Source organism: Cucumis melo, chromosome 10, assembly GCF_025177605.1.
Source record: "Cucumis melo cultivar AY chromosome 10, USDA_Cmelo_AY_1.0, whole genome shotgun sequence".
NCBI lineage: Eukaryota > Viridiplantae > Streptophyta > Magnoliopsida > Cucurbitales > Cucurbitaceae > Cucumis > Cucumis melo.
In genome coordinates, this window is record NC_066866.1 from 26,572,928 (window position 1) to 26,592,650 (window position 19,723).

General features: G+C 37.5%; 1 protein-coding gene across 3 annotated transcripts in view; it reads left to right on the forward strand.

Moving 5' to 3' along the window:
- The window catches only part of LOC103499370 (uncharacterized), a 44,391-nt gene that overhangs the window by 15,987 nt on the left and 8,681 nt on the right, over positions 1 to 19,723 (forward strand). For all 3 annotated transcript variants that reach the window (XM_051090807.1, XM_008462360.3, XM_051090808.1), the window contains 4 exons: positions 2,628 to 2,702; positions 5,401 to 5,742; positions 5,845 to 5,937; positions 12,130 to 12,244. In XM_051090807.1, coding sequence (XP_050946764.1) covers positions 2,628 to 2,702; positions 5,401 to 5,742; positions 5,845 to 5,937; positions 12,130 to 12,244 — 625 coding nt within the window. The remainder of the gene's footprint in view (positions 1 to 2,627; positions 2,703 to 5,400; positions 5,743 to 5,844; positions 5,938 to 12,129; positions 12,245 to 19,723) is intronic.

The window sequence follows — 19,723 nt, forward strand, 5'->3', positions numbered from 1 at the left end:
TTCTATTTTATTTATCTGATAGGTAGTTGTGAGAATTGCTTTCTCCCATAAATATTTAGGAACATGCATGGAAAACATTATAGCACGTGCCACTTCAACAACTAAATGTCTATTTTCTCTTTCGGCCATCCCATTTGGTTGGGAGTATCTTGACATGGAGATGGATGAATAATTCCTTTGTCTTTCAAAAATTCACCAAAAGAGTCATTAAAGTACTCAATTTCATTATCAGTGTAAAATGCAAATTTTGGTTTGAAACTGGGTTTCTGTCATGTTGTAAATATGTTTAAAATTTTCTTTCACCTTAGATCTTTTTTGCATTAAATAAACTCAAGGTAAATGAGTATGATCATCAATAAAAGTATTAAACTATCTTTTTCCATTGTGAGTTACAATTTTAGATAGACCCCAAACATCACTATGAATTAAATAAAAAGACTTTGAAGCTTTGTAAGGTTTTGGAACATACGTGGATGGATGATTTTTGCAAAAGTATAACTTTCACTATATAAAGATGAACAATCAACCCCCTAAATAAATTTGGAAACAAATGTTTGAGATAAGAAAAACTGGGATGTTCTATTCTATGATGCTAAAGTGTAATTTGTTCTTTAACAAAAAGAGAATTGATACTACTTAGACCTTGAGTTATTTTATTGCTAAAAGAACTTTCATCAAAGTAGTACAGACCATCATGCATGCTAGTACTTTCAATCGTCTTCTCTGATTCCTAATCCTGAGAAATACAATGTGTTTCAAAGAATACGACACGATAATTAGAATCTTTCGAGAGTTTAGAAACAGATAAAAGATTACAGGCTAATTTTTGAACATGAAGAACAGCCTGTAAAAAGATGTTTTCAATCAATTTAATGGTTCCTTTTCCTGCAGTAGAAGAAAAACTCCCATCTGCAATTGTGATTTTCTCATTGCAATATGATGGAGAATATGAATCAAAGACAAAAGAAGGACTGGTCATATGATTTGAAGCTCCAGGATCGATAATCCACGGAGAAAAATTATCATAAGAGAAGGCTTTAGGATACTCACAGTGTGAGTCAAAGAAACACAAGAATTATTAGATGACAAATTGGTGGGTGGCAATCTAAGGATTTGATGAGCCTTCTCTGCCAATTTGCCTTCTACGACTCGCTCCTGTCCAGTCTTGTGAAATTTCAGATCATTTAAAGCCAATAGTGGCTGCTTGTGGTATTATTATAATATGATTCTTAGCCGTAAAATGTATTCTTCCAAATTTTGGTACAACTTCAGTCTTTCTGGGTTTTCTCTTCTTTTGGGTGACAAGTAAAGCTTCTTTGCTGATGTTGATATTTTGAAAGTCTTTTTTGAGCCTTCTCTAGTTTTTGGACAACTATGGAATACTACAAGGCTGTGGTTGCATCTTCTTGGAAGCCTTTAGATTCGAATGGGTTCCTTAGGAGAGAGATCTTTCGTTTTGCTTTATATTTAGATTACCTTGGTCTGGTTCTGTTTAGCTTAAATTATTCGGTTGGTATTTAGCTTATTAGCTTGTCATCTCTTTTCTTTTGCCTAAGTTTAGCTTTCGTTGTACTGGTCGACTGAATTCTTCTCCATTCTCTTGCTTTTCGTATAACACTCTTGTACTTTGAGCTTAAGTGTCATTTATTAATAATTAATAAAAAGACTTGGTCTTCATTTTAAAAAAAAAGTTTAAGGATTTGATGAATTTGCTCCTATGACATGACGGACTGAAGATTAACCAAACCAAACCAAAAGTAGTTGAGCCAAACTAGATAAGTAGACCGAACCGAGTTGGAGTAACTGAACAGAACTGTTACTCCAACTCTCGGGGGGCAGAGCATGTGGGCAGTGGAAGGCTGAAAGAGTTTTAGGGTTTTCTTGGTTTTCAAAAAACTGATCTTTTTAGGGTTTCAACAACCTGCTTTGATAACAACTTGAGAGTTAAATTGTCTTTCCTTACTATTAAGTATATGCAAAGCTGGTCTTCTTATATAGGAGAAAGACCTTTTTCAAATAAGGAAAGAATAAAAGCAATGAAGGATAAATATATGATGTAGAACATCATAGATTCTTCATGTTTCTTTAAGTTCTCGATGCTTCTTAGCTATTTCTTAAGTTTATTGATTTTAGTTTAGGCTTATTATTCTTGTATAACTAACTCATGATAAAGTTAGTTCACAAAATAACTAACTCGTACTAATTCTCGTTAAACTTTTAGCCTACTCTCATATTCATTAATAAAATCATATCTTGAGGTATTATCACACAACTTTCCATGCTTTGCATCAATATATGAACAATAATAAGTATATTACAAATATAGAAATTTCAACATAATTTTTAACAAGAATTAAACTGTTCATTGATAAATGAAAAGATTATAGAAATTTCGACATAATTTTTAACAAGAAATAAACTGTTCATTGATAAATGAAAAGATTAGAAAAATACACTTCTACTGAGGACAAGAACACGATTATATTGTTCCAATATTAGAACTTTTTTCTTTTACTGGTAAAATGTAGAAAGCTTTCGTTTGGGATCAATCCCCTACAGATTATTCAATACATTTTGGCCTATTCAATTTTTATACCTTCAATTTCTAATTGGAAAAAATTGTTCAGGATATTTGCCATTCCTGGTTGCGTTTTGAGAGAGAATTTGGTAGCCTTGAAGATTTTGACCATGCTGTTCGAAAGGTACAGTTTTTTAGCAATTTACCAGTATGTTTATATCTGTTCCATGGAAATTACTGCATGTATCGCCAATCAAAACAGAAAATTTCTGTTTCTATTTGGGAGAAAATTTATTATTTTGGATCTATTTGGGAGAAAATTTATTATTTTGGATTTTGGTCCACCATGTTCTTGGGGTAGAATCATTTTTTCTCTCTGTTGATATGGAAAGTACTCAGAAGTTTAGCACACAAGTACTATGCCTAGTAACCAACTGCATTATTTAGATGAAAATTACTTTATCTAGAGGAGTAAAGTATTTACCCAACTGGTCCCATTATTATGAGTTTTTCACAGCATACAGATTGAATCTATTTCTTTTTGATTGAACTACAGTGCAATAAATTGGAGCTTTAATTAAGGATTGGAAGATTTTTCCAAAAAATATTTATAGAATTTAATGATGATAAAATGTCAGTTCAAAGAAGGTTTTCCCGGCAGTGTCCACCTGACAATTCCTAGTAAATTTATCTTTCTTATTAAGTTTGTGGTCTTCAAATGTGTGGAATTCCATCTTCTTCCTCTTCGATAAAATATTAGCTTTTCTATACAATTATCTGTTCAATGTCATGGAATCCTAAAGGTCTTGGGTTTTCTTTAATGGTTGGTTTGGTTGTCCGTTAGTTTTGTGGAGGGTGTCAAAGGGTTGTTGTGGGTTTCATTTGGTCTTGATATACTGAGATTGTGACCACATCTGCAAGAAATTTTCTTTATTTAGAGCTTGCCTAGTGCTGATAATTCCATAAACACCATACGCGTTAATTACTAGGTTAACACCATATTGGCATCTTTTCAGCTTTGATTTTTTAAATTTAATCTAAATGGGTTTTCAAAAAAAAAAAAAAAAAAAAAAAAAAAAAAAAAAAAAAATATATATTTTAGAAATTTCTTATTTATTTTTTGATCTAGTCATCTTCATTGGTGGTACCAATATTTAGTGTTTTAGGTAAAGCATATGAGAATAATGCTTTTTGCAGATTAAGAATGGGATATTTTTAGTAAAAGGGGAACTGATTTTCTGAAAACCTGTAGTTTCTTTTTAATTTATTATCGTGTCTATCATGTTTGACCTGGGGCCATTTCTTTTAATCTCAGTATGATCTCTTTAGATGGGGTTGTTTTCGCTGCCTTTGTGACTTTCTTAACAGGTAAGAAGCACCGACACTCCTACAATGGCCAAGTGTCATTGTTGGGTAGGGATACATGTCCGACGCCGGCACGCCTCCAACACCTGTCCGACACGCCAGCTGGCATGTCAATTATTTTATTATTATTTTTTAAATTTCAGACACGGCTGGGACACTCCTGGGATATGAAACCGACCGATTTGGGAAGAAGAAATTTAATAAAACGAACATTTTAAAAGCCCTAATGGCCAGCCCAAAGACAGACCATCAACCCCACATTTTAGGCTTATTATTATTGTCTCTGTCCTCTTTTCCTAAAAAATATCTCCCACAGCCACGATATCCCTCCTTTCTCCACGCCCAAACGTCCACGTCCAAGCCTTCATGTATAAATTTATGAATTCTATGGCGTTTAACTTATTATTTTGATGTTTTTAAGTGGAATATTTCACGATATTATTTATATGCATGACCCATTTTTTAATTTTTATTAATAAAAAAATAACGTGTCCCCAACATCACCGTGTCGGTGTTGGTTTTTGTGCTTCCTAGCCTAATAGCATCTCCTCAATCTCCTTGGATAGCGGGTGCAAGTTCTTTTTGTTAATCTGGTGGCTCCTGAATGTAGTGTTTGTGGAATAAATACATGGGTATTAAATTGAGCATTAAGTTGATAGGAATGTCCCCAGCGTAGCTTGTTTGTCTCCAGCAAAATTTGCCCATCTCCGGCGAAATCTGTCCTTTCCTTGCGAACATCCATCTCTCCTCTTTCCTCTCTTCTCTCTTCTCTCTTCTCCCTCCTTTCCTGAATGTAGTGTTTGCATTCATCAATGTTTTTATGATCTTCTAGAATTTGAGCCCTCATAGGCTTCAGTAATTCATTGCATTATTCTCGTTTCTATCTTATAGTTATTTCTCTCTCCATAGTACTGTTTTAGATTGTACGTTGTAGCAACATCATGGGTGACGTTCTCTTTTAGACTATCCTTAGCCATACTGAGCTGCCTTTCATATCCATAAAGGGATCTGTATGCTTTGGTCGGAACTGCTATTTCCACTGTAAACGGCTGACATACCCTACTGGTGTCCATTGATGTTAGTTTCATTCTTCAGAGAAGAGTTAGAAGTAGACATCTTTATACTTGTAATGCCTCGACCTTATATAACTTGCAAAATTCTGAAGACATCTTTAGATTCCTTGTTACTTTACAGTCCATTGTTCATGGGAATCAAGTTTCAAAACAACTTTATTTCTGTCTCATTAGTATTATAAATCAGTTCTAGAAATTTGAATGCTGTCACTGTGACTTGGGCAATTGGAGATGAAAATACCATTGATTTTTTTACAAATGAGCAGTATTTCTGTATGCCAAGACAGAAGATCAAATGATACATTTTGCAGAAATTTCTGTAACGGTCATTTCATTCGCAGAAAACCTTATCCTATATTTATCATTATTTTTGGAACTACCAATTCTGTAGTTTGTTTTCTTTAATGAACTAATACATTTTAGTGGATGATTTCTTTATCTCAGGTTAACCCTCGTCTGGAGGAGTTAAAGTCGTATAAGTTACAGATTGATGACTCAGAAAATCCTGTAAAGCAGAGTGATCATAGTAAGCGAAAATTGGGTGGAGATGCACCCAATGTAGAGTCTCCTGCTAAGAAACTGAAAGATTCTGCCCATGGGCCGAAGAAGGTTACTGAAAAGGGTAAAGCTCAATTACAAAACTTAGATGATCAAACCGGAGACATCAGAGGAAGAGTTAAAAAACCTGATGACTCAAGTGACCAACAAATGAACGATTCTGTTCAAGGAAAGGGAAAAGTATATAATGACCAATGCACTGCATTCATCTCCAACCTCAATCTCAAGGCAAGTTATTACCAAAGTGCCTTCTACTTTAATTCACTCTCTGGAGTCTGCATTTTCGTGGATGAGCACATAGCTTATGCTGCCTCATCACAACTCTGGCAGGTTACCTATGACCACTTGCGGGACTTCTTCCAAGATGTTGGTGGAGTAGTTGCAATTCGAATATTGCATGATAAGTTCACTGGAAAATCACGGGTCCATTCTCTTCTTTTCTCCCCATATTTTGTTTCCTCTGTTGTTTTGTTATTTTTGTATCTGTGTGTGTATTTAGTTTAACGTGAAATTACGTTAGGAACCAAGGTAGGATGCCTTTATCCTTCGTTGGTTAGAACGAGATGATCAATGTGGTACTTAAGTGGCTTGACTCTCCCATCCCAACAACATGATTTTGGGGTGTGGTTTCTCCAAGGTGCTTAAGTACCTAACAAAGTATTGTCTTTGTATATATATATCTTTTGAATTGCATACTGATGTAATTTTTATCAATCGATGTAATTCTTATCAATTGAAAAGAAAAATATATTACTTGATGTATAGTTCTTATCAATTGCAGACTGCAATACTTTTGGTGTTTCAGAATGCCTGCTTATAATTCTGATAAAAAATTGTCAAGAATTGGTTGCTGTATGCTTGAAACGATAGGTGTCTTTGTTTTTCTTTTGAAACGGAGACAAGTCTTTTAAATTATTATTAATAAAAGAGCCTTAAAACTCAAAGTACAAGAGTATTATAGTAAGAGAAAATTCAGTCTACGCTACGACAAAAGCTAAAAACAAAATTCCAAACAAAAGAGATTAGGCTAAACAAAACCATAATCGTAGAAATTTAAATACAAAGCATAATGGAAAATTCTCTCATAAAGAACTCATTTGAAACTAAAATCTTGCAAGAAGATGCAACCGACTGCCTCGAATCTGCCTTGCCATATTATTCCAAAATCTAGAGGAATCTTGAAAAAGTCTTCCACTATTTCAGCATCGGCGTGAAGGATTTACATGCCACCCATATGAACGGAAATCCAAGAGAGACTGAGTTGGTCCAACATTGAGGAGGAATACATTAAATGGCTGAAGAATCAAATTAGAATAATTCCACAATTAGCAACTATTGATATTAAATGATCTGGTATTTCGCAAAACTGGGGACAAGAATGTGTAGCAGAAGACAAATTTGCGGATCTTGGCTTTTCCTCGCATTGAAATAGGGCATGATCTGTTTCTAGAGGCTTAAAATGTTTTTGATTTCAAGCTTGGCTGACCTATCAAAATGCTAGGAAGCACAGATACCGACACGACAAGACTGACACGACGACACCATTTTTCAAAAAAATAGGACACGACATGTCGGGGACACGTCAATTTTTAAGTAAAAAAAAATTAATATATGTCTTGCATTTAAACAAATTACATAGCAAGGATTCCAATTAAAAACATAAAAATAACAAGTTTAGAGCCAGAAAACATAACAAGATTAGAAAGGGTTGGTGGCTTGGTGGGGAGAATCGAAAAAGAGAGCGTGAAGAAACCTAATAATAATAAAAAAAGAAACCTAATAATTATTGCCATTGGGTCGGATAATGGGCCCTTTCTATGGGCTTTTTTTCTCCAGTCGTGTTTTGGCTGTGTTGGAGCCATGTCTGAAATTAAAAAAAAAAAAAATCGACACGCCAGCTAGCTTGTCGAAGATGTGCCGGTGTTGGAAACGTGTCCGACATTGATACTTCACCATCTTAGGAGTGTTAGTGCTTCTTAGTCTAGATGCTTAAATTCCTCACTACTAATGCTAAAAGGGGAGTCGAAAAAAGGCTCACTCTTCTTGTTGGATTGATTGAAAGGGATTTTGCTCGAAGTGGCCATTAGAAATTTTACCTTGGAGTTGGGCAAGGAGAACTCAGAGTACTTAGAAATTGGGTAGAGTGAGGGTGATGAGAAATTGACTTAGAAGAACGGGCTGGGGATTGAATTTGGGTGCAACTGATTTCCAAAGGTTAGCCTCTAAAAACAACTTGGAGCTGTTGGAATAAGCTGATGAAAGAGGATGAGCACTATATTCTTCAAGCAAATTGGGTACTTGATCTTAAAAAATCTAGGCTTTTATGGAACATTTTGCCAAACTCTTCTTTGATTTTTCTTCCGGATAAAGTGCTTTGAAAAGGGCTTAAGGTAATGTGGGAAGATCTTAGCATATTTCTTTCTTTTCAAATTTACGAAAAGGGAAATCGAAGATGAAGGGTAAAAAGGAGGGGCATCCGTTGAAATGGGAACCACATTGTCTTTCTTTAGGAAAATATCAGTTGAATTAATTTGAGATTTTAACTTCTTATTCAAAGGATTGGAGGAAAGAGGATTACTAAAAGGTGGGCTGATGACTGGTTGAGGTGACTTTCCAGCTGTAAAAGAAGGCACAACTTGCATTTTCTCTCCCTTCATTAAAAGTGTCTCTTCAACTTCCTTTGTCTTGTTCCTTTCAAAACTAAAGTTCTTATTCTCTCTCCTTAAGTGTGGCTCTTTGAATCCAACAGTGTTCACACTGCTTTCCCTTGAGTCCAAATTTAATTTCACCGTCGCTTCAAGGGAGGCAGCGTCGATGAGGCTAAATTCTGGCGAGCTCCCTGTTCCAAAGCTTCAAAAGGATTTTTGTATATGAAGGAAAGTTCTGGATTGATCGTAGATATTCCACCCCTTTCAGGAAGAATGAATCATCAACAACTCCTTTATCTTTCAATGCCTGGTTTAATCTCTGCAAGTCAAATGAGTGAAAACTCCTCAAATGATAAACGACCCTTGGTTAATGGAGGAGGCTTAATCAATTCAAAATCCCTAAAGTGTAAGATAAAGTTCTCTCGGTTGAAGTATACTATTTCTAATGTAGCTGATACAAAACCACAATGGTTTCTTTTTACTTGAATCTTTCCTTTGGAAACATTTAGTAGGTTAAGCGTTTCAGAAGCGACATTTTCCAAGCCTCCAAAATGATCTTCTATAACTTTGAACGTTTGATTGCTCCAATAATCAAGAGGGAGGTTTTTAATTTTAATCCATCCATAGCTTTCAATAACTGATGGTTTGCTATGTTTCTTTTGATCCATTTCTCAAACTTTAATTGAAAAGGACCCATTACTTGCCATAACTCTTCTCTTCCAACAAACTCTTTTAGAGATCCTTCAGCCAATTTAATCAAAGCATTCTTTGCAAACAATGGATTAATGATTATTTTTTATTGGAAAAGATTCTCCAAGGTTTTTCTAATTTCCTTCCAATCATCAAATGCAGATAATCTTAAAATAATTCATAGATTATCAAAGTCTTCTTTTAAAACTTTCGGATTTTTAATTACCCAGTGATGAGTTGCATTTTGAATTTCTAAGGTCAGAACATGAGAAGAAGTGCTTTGTTTTACCAATTCCAGAATAGAGGATCCATCAAGCATTACCTTTTCGGTATAAATTTCCCATAGTGACTTGGAAGGAAGCTGCAAGGAGGTATAGAGATGTTCTCTGTACCAAATCGAATAATCGTGCTTCATTAAGAATCTTTCCAACATTTTGTGAAAGGATTTCCAACCCTGTCGGGAGACACTACAACAAATGTGGAAGAAGGATAGTTTTTTTGGGCCTCTTCCAAGCGACACACCTCATAACCCAACCTACTTTTGACCTAAATTTTAAGAGCCTTGTAATCCCAAAATCATCAAAGCTGTTTCGAAGAAGAAAACCATTCTCAGGGCCACGCAAGAATTTTGAAATCTCCTTCAAGAACCATCTGAATTGAGTGCTTGATAATGTCAAGATCTTCCGAGCTTCCACGTCTTCTATATGGAAGTATTCTTTGTCGAACCAAATACAGTAAAGGGCGCTTGCTACTTTGCATTTTTCTACTTCCATTATCACAAACTAGACTGCCACTTAAACAGGGATGGACAAGAAGAAGAGGCTCTAGTGGACTTGCCAGAGAAGAAGAATGAGAAACGCCAGAGGAGAAAAAGGGGCCGGAGTGTGGTTAGGGACGAAAGGAATGAAGGGAGGGGAGAGGAGAGAGGAAAGATCATCTTTTGATGTCAATCGTAGTAAAGATAAACTATGACAGGTGTCTTTATGAATTCCCAAAATGCATTTGTCTTAATCATAATGCTTTTATCTTTTCTTTCTAGTTTGCATTCTTTTGTACTTCTTTGAGCTTTGTCTTTTTTCGTTTTATCGACGAAAAGTTTTTCTTTTCATAAAAGAAGAAAATTCCAAAATGCTGATACTTCGGCAGAACATTGGAAGTAGATACTTGGGGTTCAGTTTGGTGGGGTTTTTGATTTCTTAATTTCCTCTTGGCCTACTTTGAGTCATATTGTTAATTTTCCTGGAGCAATAAATTAATTTCTTTTAGCATTAGGCCCTTTTTATTTTTTATCAATGAAAAATCTTTTTTCCTTTTCAAAAAATAAATAGGGCTGTTTTCAAATATGGCAAGTTAGGGCATATTGTACTTTCAGGGGAATCAAGTGTTCATATGCCGTAAAATTCCTTATCTTTTTTAAGTTTGATGTTTTTTGTTTACTTCCTGGTTATATATTTATCTTCGTTGTGTTGTTTTGGTTATGTTTTTGGAACTTCTAATGTCTCTAAGGTTTGCATCTATTTCTATTGGATTTCTTGTACGTTTGAGTGTTAGTCTCTTTCTATTTATTTAATAAAACGTCTCAGTGTCCTTTCCGAAAAAGAAAAGTTGGTGTATCATTGTTTTTTCTTATTGAATTATTTTTTTATGTAACCGTTGGTGCATTATGAGATGTTATGAACTGATAATTACCATTTACCACCTAAACAGTGTCATTTTAAGTTCAAAGGGATATAACTTTATGTAGTTTGTACACCACCAAGAGGCCCTTATTCTGCACAAAAGCCGAAAAGAATGAAAAGAGCTGAACTTATCATCGAACACCCTAGTATTTCTTCATCCAGAGATGCCACAACAGAGCACGGGTTCAACAACTCCATAAAATTTTTCCTTTTTCCAGAAAAGCTGCCTCCATACAAACCTTCCATCATTCATTCATCGACCTGCAATGGGAGACAACCATCCAACCCAAAGGTCTCAAAAGTCCTATTTCCACCCTTTGCACACGAACTCAGCAGTGTAAAAAAAGGTGATCTAAAGCCTCAGGCTCCTGTGGCAAAGCGGGCACATGGAAGGGGAAAGATTCCAATTAAGAAACTTCCTTTCAAGCTTTTCCTAGGTGTTAGAGACTTTTATAGGCAAGGGACCAAAGGAAAAATTGTTTTTCTAGGAATTTTCGGTTTCCAAATAAGATTGACCAAAGAAAGATTAACGTTAGCAGACCCTTTGGTCAACTTTAGGAAAGTAGACTTGGTAGAAAACTGGTCCGAAGCTTCCAACTTCACTGTAAGCTGTCTCTTGCTCTATTCAGTATTTGCCTCCCAACCAGTCTGCAGATGAGCAAGAGCAATATAATGGTCAATTTCTCTATCAAACAATCTTCTTCTCAACCCCAGATCCCAAGCTTGATTAGAATCAACCCAACAATCTGCCACCATAACATTCTTTTTTGAGGAAATCACGAGATGTCACAGTACAAGGAAGCAAGAGGCTGGACTGCACACCACCTATCCTCCCAAAACTTTATGCGTCTCCCATCACCCACCACAAAATGAACAAAGGTAAAAAAAAATGCTCTTTTTGTTTTAAAATGCCATTCCATAATCTGAAGCTACCTCTGTCTTTAGGCTTTATAGAATTCCACCCGTGCTCCTCCATGCCGTAAATAGCTCGAATTACTTTCCTCTACAAGGCGTTTTCTTCATGACAAAACCTCCAAAGCCACTTCATCAAGAGAGCAGATTTCCTGCAAGCACTTGGAACAAATTGAAGATAGACAGCGGGGACAAATCTCGAAGGGTGGTTGTGGCAGATTGATTTAGTAAAATGACTCATTCCTTGGCTTGGGACAAATCTCGAAGGGTGGTTAACTTTGAAAAGGGAACCTTGTAATAATTCATATATGCAAAGCTAGATTTCCTGCAAGCCCTTGCAACAAATTGAAAATAGACAGTGGGGGCTTTTCAAAGTGTTACACAAGTGATTCTGTAAGACTTTGTACTCACATTTTCTTAGAAATACAACACTTTTTCTCTCATTTAGGAAGGATAATCATTTGCTAAAAAATTAGACTTTTTGGTTTACACCACTTCCTAATTTTGGACTTGAGCCTATGTATTCTATTCCTTTGTTAAAGTGTATTCACATGTTCATGTGCCTTTCTTAGGAGTATATGAGTTGAGCTGTAGCCTGTAGCACCCTCACAGTAAACTGATAGCATGATTTTTTGTATTAATTATGGATTTCAACCATACTGATTGATTGAGTTCTTTATTTGTAGGGACTAGCGTACGTTGATTTCTCTGATGATGCTCATCTTGAGGCTGGAGTTGCAAAAAACAAGCAGTTGTTGCTTGGGAAAAAGATAAGCATTGCGCGGTCAGATCCTAAGAGAGGTATAATATAACAAAGAATGGTTGAAGATGAAAATTAGATAAAATCCAATCGTGTGCTTTTAGCACAATATAACCAAATGTGGTATTGTTGGTACATAAGTAAAAAATATAAATATCGATGTCTTAGACTTCTTAAAGGGCAGGAGTAGCAGTAGCAGTAGCAGTTTTTTCAAGGAAAAGTAAAAAACACACACAAGTTATTAGGAAGTATGCATGTTTACCACCTTTTAGCTAATGGAAATGTTCGATCTATTTTAACGAGTGAATGTGTGAGGATTCTCACTTCTTTCTTATATTCCCTTACTAACTCAAGGGCAAAAACAGAGGCAGCACTCTGTGTTTATATATTTATATTGCCAAAAACAGTAGATACAAGATAGATGATAGAAATAACTAGGAAATAAAACAAGGAAAACAGTAAAGAACCAACCAACCTATTCTCCTAGGCTAAGGTAGGGTTCCCCAGCCGCCAATCTCTATTCTTTCTCAAAACATTCTTTATAAATCTCTCATACCTAGAATGCTACCCTCCCCTTGCTATTTATAAGACATTTGGCCGAATAAGACAAACAACATGATCCTGTAGGGCCCACTTGCTGCTCCACTAATCCACTATTTCATTTCCATTCTCTCTTTCCTCCTTGCTGTCCTGTAACTTTCCTTTCTTACCCCTCCTCTTATACACATTAATAATAGGAGGTCTTACAATACCCCGGGGTTCCAAAATCACCTTGTCCTCAAGGTGGAATGAAGGAAACTGTTGATTCATTGAGTAAACTGATTCCCAGGTGGCTTCACTGTCTGGCAGTCCTTTCCATTTCACCAGCCATTCATTGGCTCCCAATTCAGGACTCCAACGTATGCCTAAAACTGTCTCCGGCCAAAGTTGTAATTCGAACTCTGCTGTGAGCTGTGGTTGTTGGATTTGGACGTTGTGTTGGTTGCCTAGTTTCAGTTTGAGCTGTGATATGTGGAAAACATTATGAATTGATGCTTCGGGTGGTAAATCAAGTCGGTATGCCACTTCTCCTATAGTTTCAATGATGCGATATGGGCCATAATATTTAGGAGCTAGCTTTTCTGCCCTTTTTCTTGCTAAGGAGCGCTGCCGGTAGGGTCTTAACTTTAGATAGACTTCATCTCCTACTTTAAACTTAAGTTCTCTTCTCTTTGAGTCTGCAAATTTCTTCATTCTATTTTGAGCGATCGTGAGGTTCTCCTTGAGCGCACTAATAGCCAAATCTCTTTCCTTCAGCAATGCTTCAACTTCATCATTAGGTGTCTTCTTGTCTCCATAGGATATCAGGGGTGGTGGGGGTCTACCATACACAGTCTGAAAAGGAGTTGTGCGTGTTGACGAATGGAATGTGGTGTTGTACCATAACTCTGCCCATGGAATGAACTGATGCCATTTGTTTGGTTGCTCATTACAAAAGCACCGTAAGTAGGTTTCTAAACATTGATTGACTCGTTCTGTTTGGCCATCCGTTTGAGGATGAAAGGCAGTGCTTCGTTTAAGGATGGTATTCATGGCATAAAATAGTTCTTTCCAAAAGTTGCTTACAAATATTTTGTCCCTATCTGATATAATTGACTTAGGGATGCCGTGTCTTCGAACTATCTTATCAATGAATTCCATGGCAACTTGCTTTGCTGAAAACGGATGCTTCATGGTGACAAAATAAGCATATTTACTCAGCCGGTCGACAACCACCATAATCACGTTCATACCTCCTGCTTTAGGCAATCCTTCGATGAAGTCCATAGTCCAATCTTCCAATATGCGGTCGGGTATGGGTAATGGTTGTAGAACCCCTGCCGGTTTGGTTGCTTCACTCTTATTTCTTTGGCAGATTTCACACTGTTCCACATACTTCTTGATGTCTTCTTTCATACCTTTCCAAAATAGCTCACCACTCATTCGCTTGTAAGTCCTCAAAAACCCTGAATGGCCCCCCAAAATCGAATCATGGAAGGTGTGTAAAAGGCTGGGTATAATTGACGATGATTTGGACAGCACCACCCTTCCTTTATACATTAGCGTGCCATTTGTTAAAGAGTAATTGCCCTCCAATGCTGGGTTATTCTGTAACTGTTGGATTAAGAGTTGAAGTTCTTCATCTTTCTCGATTTCCTTTGTAACTACTGCCATGTCTACAATCCCTGTTGTTGACAATGCCTTCAATTCTATTGAATGATCCATCCTTGAAAGTGCATCTGCTGCCTTATTTTGAAGTCCCGGTTGGTACAAAATTTCAAAGTCATATCCCAATAACTTGGTTAACCACTTTTGGAATTGTGGTTGTACCTCTCTCTGCTCCAATAAAAACTTTAGAGCTTTTTGGTCTGACATAATGGTGAATCTCCTTCCTAAAAGATAATGCCGCCACTTTTGCACGGATAATACTACAGCCATCAATTCTCTCTCGTATATGGACTTGGCTTGAGCCCTTGTAGACAATTTCTGACTGAAGAATGCTATGGGATGGCTGTTCTGGGATAGTACTGCTCCTAATCCACTACCTGAGGCATCAGTTTCTATCATAAAGGGTAGAGACCAATCGGGTAAAGCCAGTACTGGTATGGTAGACATTGCAGATTTCAGATTTTCAAATGCTAGGGTGGCATTCTCATCCCATTTGAAAGCGTTCTTCTGCAGTAGTTTAGTCAGTGGTGCTGCAATCTCACCATAACCTTTGACAAAACGCCTATAGTAGCCCGTCAGCCCCAAAAAACCCCTTAAACCTGTCACATCCTTGGGTTTCGGCCACTGTAGCATACTTTTAACTTTATCCTGATCTGCCTCCACTCCATGTTTGGAGATAACATGGCCTAAGTAATGTATTTGTGAGTGAGCAAAAACGCATTTCTTGCGATTAGCATACAACTGGTTGTCTCTTAGTGTTGCAAACACCATTCCTAAGTGTTTCTCGTGTTCTGTTATGTCCGAACTATAGACTAGTATATCATCAAAGAAAACCAAAACACAACGGCGGAGAAAAGGCTTAAATACCTGATTCATTAGGGCTTGAAAAGTGGCAGGAGCGTTGGTTAAACCAAATGGCATTACCACGAATTCGTAATGGCCTTCATGCGTCCTAAACGCAGTCTTCTCGATATCTTCTTCTCTCATTCGTATTTGATGGTAACCTGACTTTAAATCTAATTTGGAAAACACCGTGGCCCCATGTAACTCATCCAAGAGTTCTTCAATAACCGGAATGGGAAACTTATCAGCTATTGTAATTGTATTTAGCTTCCTGTAATCGACACAAAACCTCCAGCCCCCATCTTTTTTCTTGACTAACAGCACTGGACTTGAGAAAGGGCTGTGACTTGGTCTAATGATTCCGGTCTGCAGCATTTCCATGACTAGCTTTTCTATCTCTTCTTTCTGTTGATGGCCGTACTTATAAGGACGGACATTGATTGGCTTCTGCCCCGGTAAAGTGAGTATGCGGTGATCAATGCTTCTCTTGGGTGGTAGAGTGGTCGGACTTTCAAACACATCAGAGTATTGATGGAGTAAGAACTGGATCATTGGTAATCCCTCTTCATCTCCTGTATGGCTCGTGTTTCTGCAATCAGCATCCTCATTTTCGATCTCATATCTTTGCCAATCAAGCAAAAAACCTTGATCTTCCGCTTCCCATGTTTTCTCTAAGGTCTTGAGTGAACATTCTGCCCTTATCAAAGCCGGGTCTCCTTTTAAAACCACCTTATTCCCTTCCTTCCAAAAGACCATTGTCAACGATGGCCAATGAATCTTCATGGTGCCTGTTGTATCCAACCATTGCATTCCCAGCACCACGTCTATTGTCCCCAATCCCACAACCAACAGATCAGTTACTACTCTTAGCCCTTCAAGCTGGATTTCTACTTTGCTACAAATGCCTTCTCCTTTACAGCTTGTGCCATCGCCAATAGTAATCCCAAACTGAGTGTTTCTATTGATGGGGATTTTCCTTTCCTTGACCAGCTCATGATGAATGAAATTGTGGGTTGCCCCACTGTCAATCAATACAATAACCTCTTTTCCTTTGACTATTCCTCTCAGCTTCATAGTTCCTTTAGTTGTCAAACTGGTGATGGCCCGGTATTCGATCATAGTTTCTTCTGGTTCTTCCAACTGATTGATCTCTACTGGTTCTGTGTTTGGTGCCTCTGACCCTTCCCCTTCCTCGGTGCTTTCTTCTTCATTCAAGATAAAAAGCATGAGCTCCCTTTTTTCTTTGATTTTGCATCGATGTCCATGAGAATATTTCTCATTACACCTAAAACAGAGACCCTTGTCTAAACGTGCTCTAAATTCGGCATCAGACAGTCTTTTAACGGGGGGCTCTCCTTTTTGATAACTTCCCTTGAGGGGTATAGTTATTTGCTTCATTTGGAACTCATTTTTCCTCAACATCCCTTTTTCGTTGTTCCATTGCACCTTATTACCAACTGATTCGCTTCTTTTTGGCTCGATAATACCCATCTCTGCTTGAGCCAATTTGAGTGCTAAGTTACGGTCATTCACCAACTGGGCTGCCATCATACAATCTTCTAGTGTTTGAGGGTGTCGACTCATCACCTCAGCTTGAAGGGCAGGTTCTAAGCCAGTTAAGAAGGCATCACGGAGCACGCTTTCAGCCATGTGTGGGAGAGGTGCCGAGTAGTTTACGAACTTCTTAACATAATCACTGTAGGAGCCTTCTTGTTGAATGCGTATTAGCCTAGCCCCCAAGCTTTTCTGTCCAGTATCCCTGAAGAATTCAAACATTCTGGTCTTCAGATCTTCCCACGATTCCACCTTTCTCCTATTGTGGCTCCACCTGTACCAGTCCACTTCATCTTGTCCAAAGCTCACCACTGCCACCTTGACCTTTTCTGCTTCTGGTAAGTTGTTGATCTCAAAAAATTGCTCTGCCCGGTAAACCCAGGATTCTGGATTTTCTCCCAGAAACATGGGCATTTCCAGCTTCTTATATTTGCTTCGATCGATCTGGTGGTTATGTATTTCTCCAGTTACATCTGTCTCTTCCATTTTTCCTTTCATTTTCATAATGGACCCGTCGGATGTACCAGATTCTTCTTTTTTCTTATAAGACTGGTCTCTCAACTCATCGGCCAATCGGTCCATACTCTTCTTCATCTCCAGCATCATTTCCTTGAGGCTCAACACCTCTTTTTCCGTTCCCTCCAGCCTTTCTTCCATTTGTCGTTGTGCCATCAGTCTTGTAATCACTCCCAGTTTGACAAAGCTCTGATACCAATTGTGAGGATTCTCACTTCTTTCTTATATTCCCTTACTAACTCAAGGGCAAAAACAGAGGCAGCACTCTGTGTTTATATATTTATATTGCCAAAAACAGTAGATACAAGATAGATGATAGAAATAACTAGGAAATAAAACAAGGAAAACAGTAAAGAACCAACCAACCTATTCTCCTAGGCTAAGGTAGGGTTCCCCAGCCGCCAATCTCTATTCTTTCTCAAAACATTCTTTATAAATCTCTCATACCTAGAATGCTACCCTCCCCTTGCTATTTATAAGACATTTGGCCGAATAAGACAAACAACATGATCCTGTAGGGCCCACTTGCTGCTCCACTAATCCACTATTTCATTTCCATTCTCTCTTTCCTCCTTGCTGTCCTGTAACTTTCCTTTCTTACCCCTCCTCTTATACACATTAATAATAGGAGGTCTTACAGAATGCTGGTCAGTAGTTGTGTAGAAAATCAAGCTGCAGTAAATTAGGGATTGTTAAGATCGTTTCCTTGTACATTCTTTTTCCATTTGTATTTAGATTGATTATTTAATTCTACGTCTCTGATTAAGGAATCTCTTGTGTATATGTGTGGGCTTTTTCTCACTAAGAAATAAGAAAACATTTCTCCTATACAAGGCATCATGGTATCAGAGCTTTGAATTTCTTTTGCTTAGTCCCATAACTCTAGCGGCCCTAACCGTCGCTGTCGTCGGACTTCTTTTCTTCCACAGACAAGCTTGCCGTAATTGGGTGCTCTTCTCAATGCCATAAATGACGTAAAAAACATTAGCACACTCGATTCTGTCTCTTGCAAGCAAAATTGTCACCACCCACGGACAAAGGCGTCGTCGTCGCAGCCATTGTCAAATGAAGTCGCCATCACCTCCCACAGGCAAAGTCATTGTCACCAGCGCATTATGAGACGAAGTCACCTCATATCTGACACATCGTCGCAATCGCTCACCTTAGAAACCCTAAGTTTCAATTTTAGGGTTTTAGTCAAAACGTTGCTACCCACTGCTAATACTCTTATTCACCGTTGTCGTTGCTATCATCGGTCATCTTTCCTTCTTTCGTTGTCGTTGGCCGTCGCCGACTATTAACATAAAACTATTATTTTTCTACTTCCCACTCATTTGCTTTAACATGTTAGGATCAGAACTACAAACTACCAAGTCCTTAACAAGGGATGTACAAATGCATATACTTCTACTATCAAATGTTTCTTTAATGAAATGCCGATCAATCTCAACATGTTCGGTTCTATCATGTTGAACTGGGTTGTTAGCAATACTAATAGCGATTTTACTATCACAAAAGAGCTTCACTGGAGTCTCACATTTCTGATAAAGATTAGATAGGACTTTCTGGAGCTAGATTTCCTCACATATTCCCAAACTCATAGCTCTGTATTCGGTCTTAGTGTTGCTCTTGGTCACAACACTTTGCTTCTTACTCCAAGTTACAAGATTGTCCCAAACAAAGGTATAATACTCAGACGTAGACTTTTTGTCAACAACAGATTCTACCCTGTCTATATGCCCCAATGGTCTTCCTGTCTGTCTTTCTAAACATCAACCCTTTACCAGGTGTCGTTTTCAAGTATCTCAAAATTCTGTTGACAACTTCCATGTGTTTCTCATTGGGAGCTTGCATAAACTGACTTACATTACTCATAGCAAAGGAAATATTAGGACGGGTATCGGATAAGTAAATCTATTTACCCACGAGGCATTGATATTGTTCTTTATCAACTAGAACTTGATCATTAGAGTTTCCTAGTTTACTGTTGGATTCAATAGGAGTGTCAGCAGGACAACATTCCAACATACCTATCTCGGTTAGCAAATCAAGGGTGTATTTTCTTTGACACACATAGATGACTTCTTTAGATTTGGCCACCTCCATTCCAAGAAAAATATTTTAGATTTCCCAAATCATTGATTTCAAAGTCATCACTCATTCTCTGCTGGAGTTGATTGATTTCTACCTGATCATCTCTAGACAAAACAATGTCATCCATATAAACTATTAGAAAGACAATTTTCCTGTCTTGAAAACTTTTGTAAATAAAGTACGATTAGAGTGTTCCTAACTGTCCCTTTAGGACTTGACAAAGGTAGTGAATTTGTCAAACCATGCTTTGGGTGACTGTTTCAGGCCAGGGGATTTCTGGAGTTTACAAACCCAAACTGGGCTTAGAATCTAGGTGGGGGGATTAT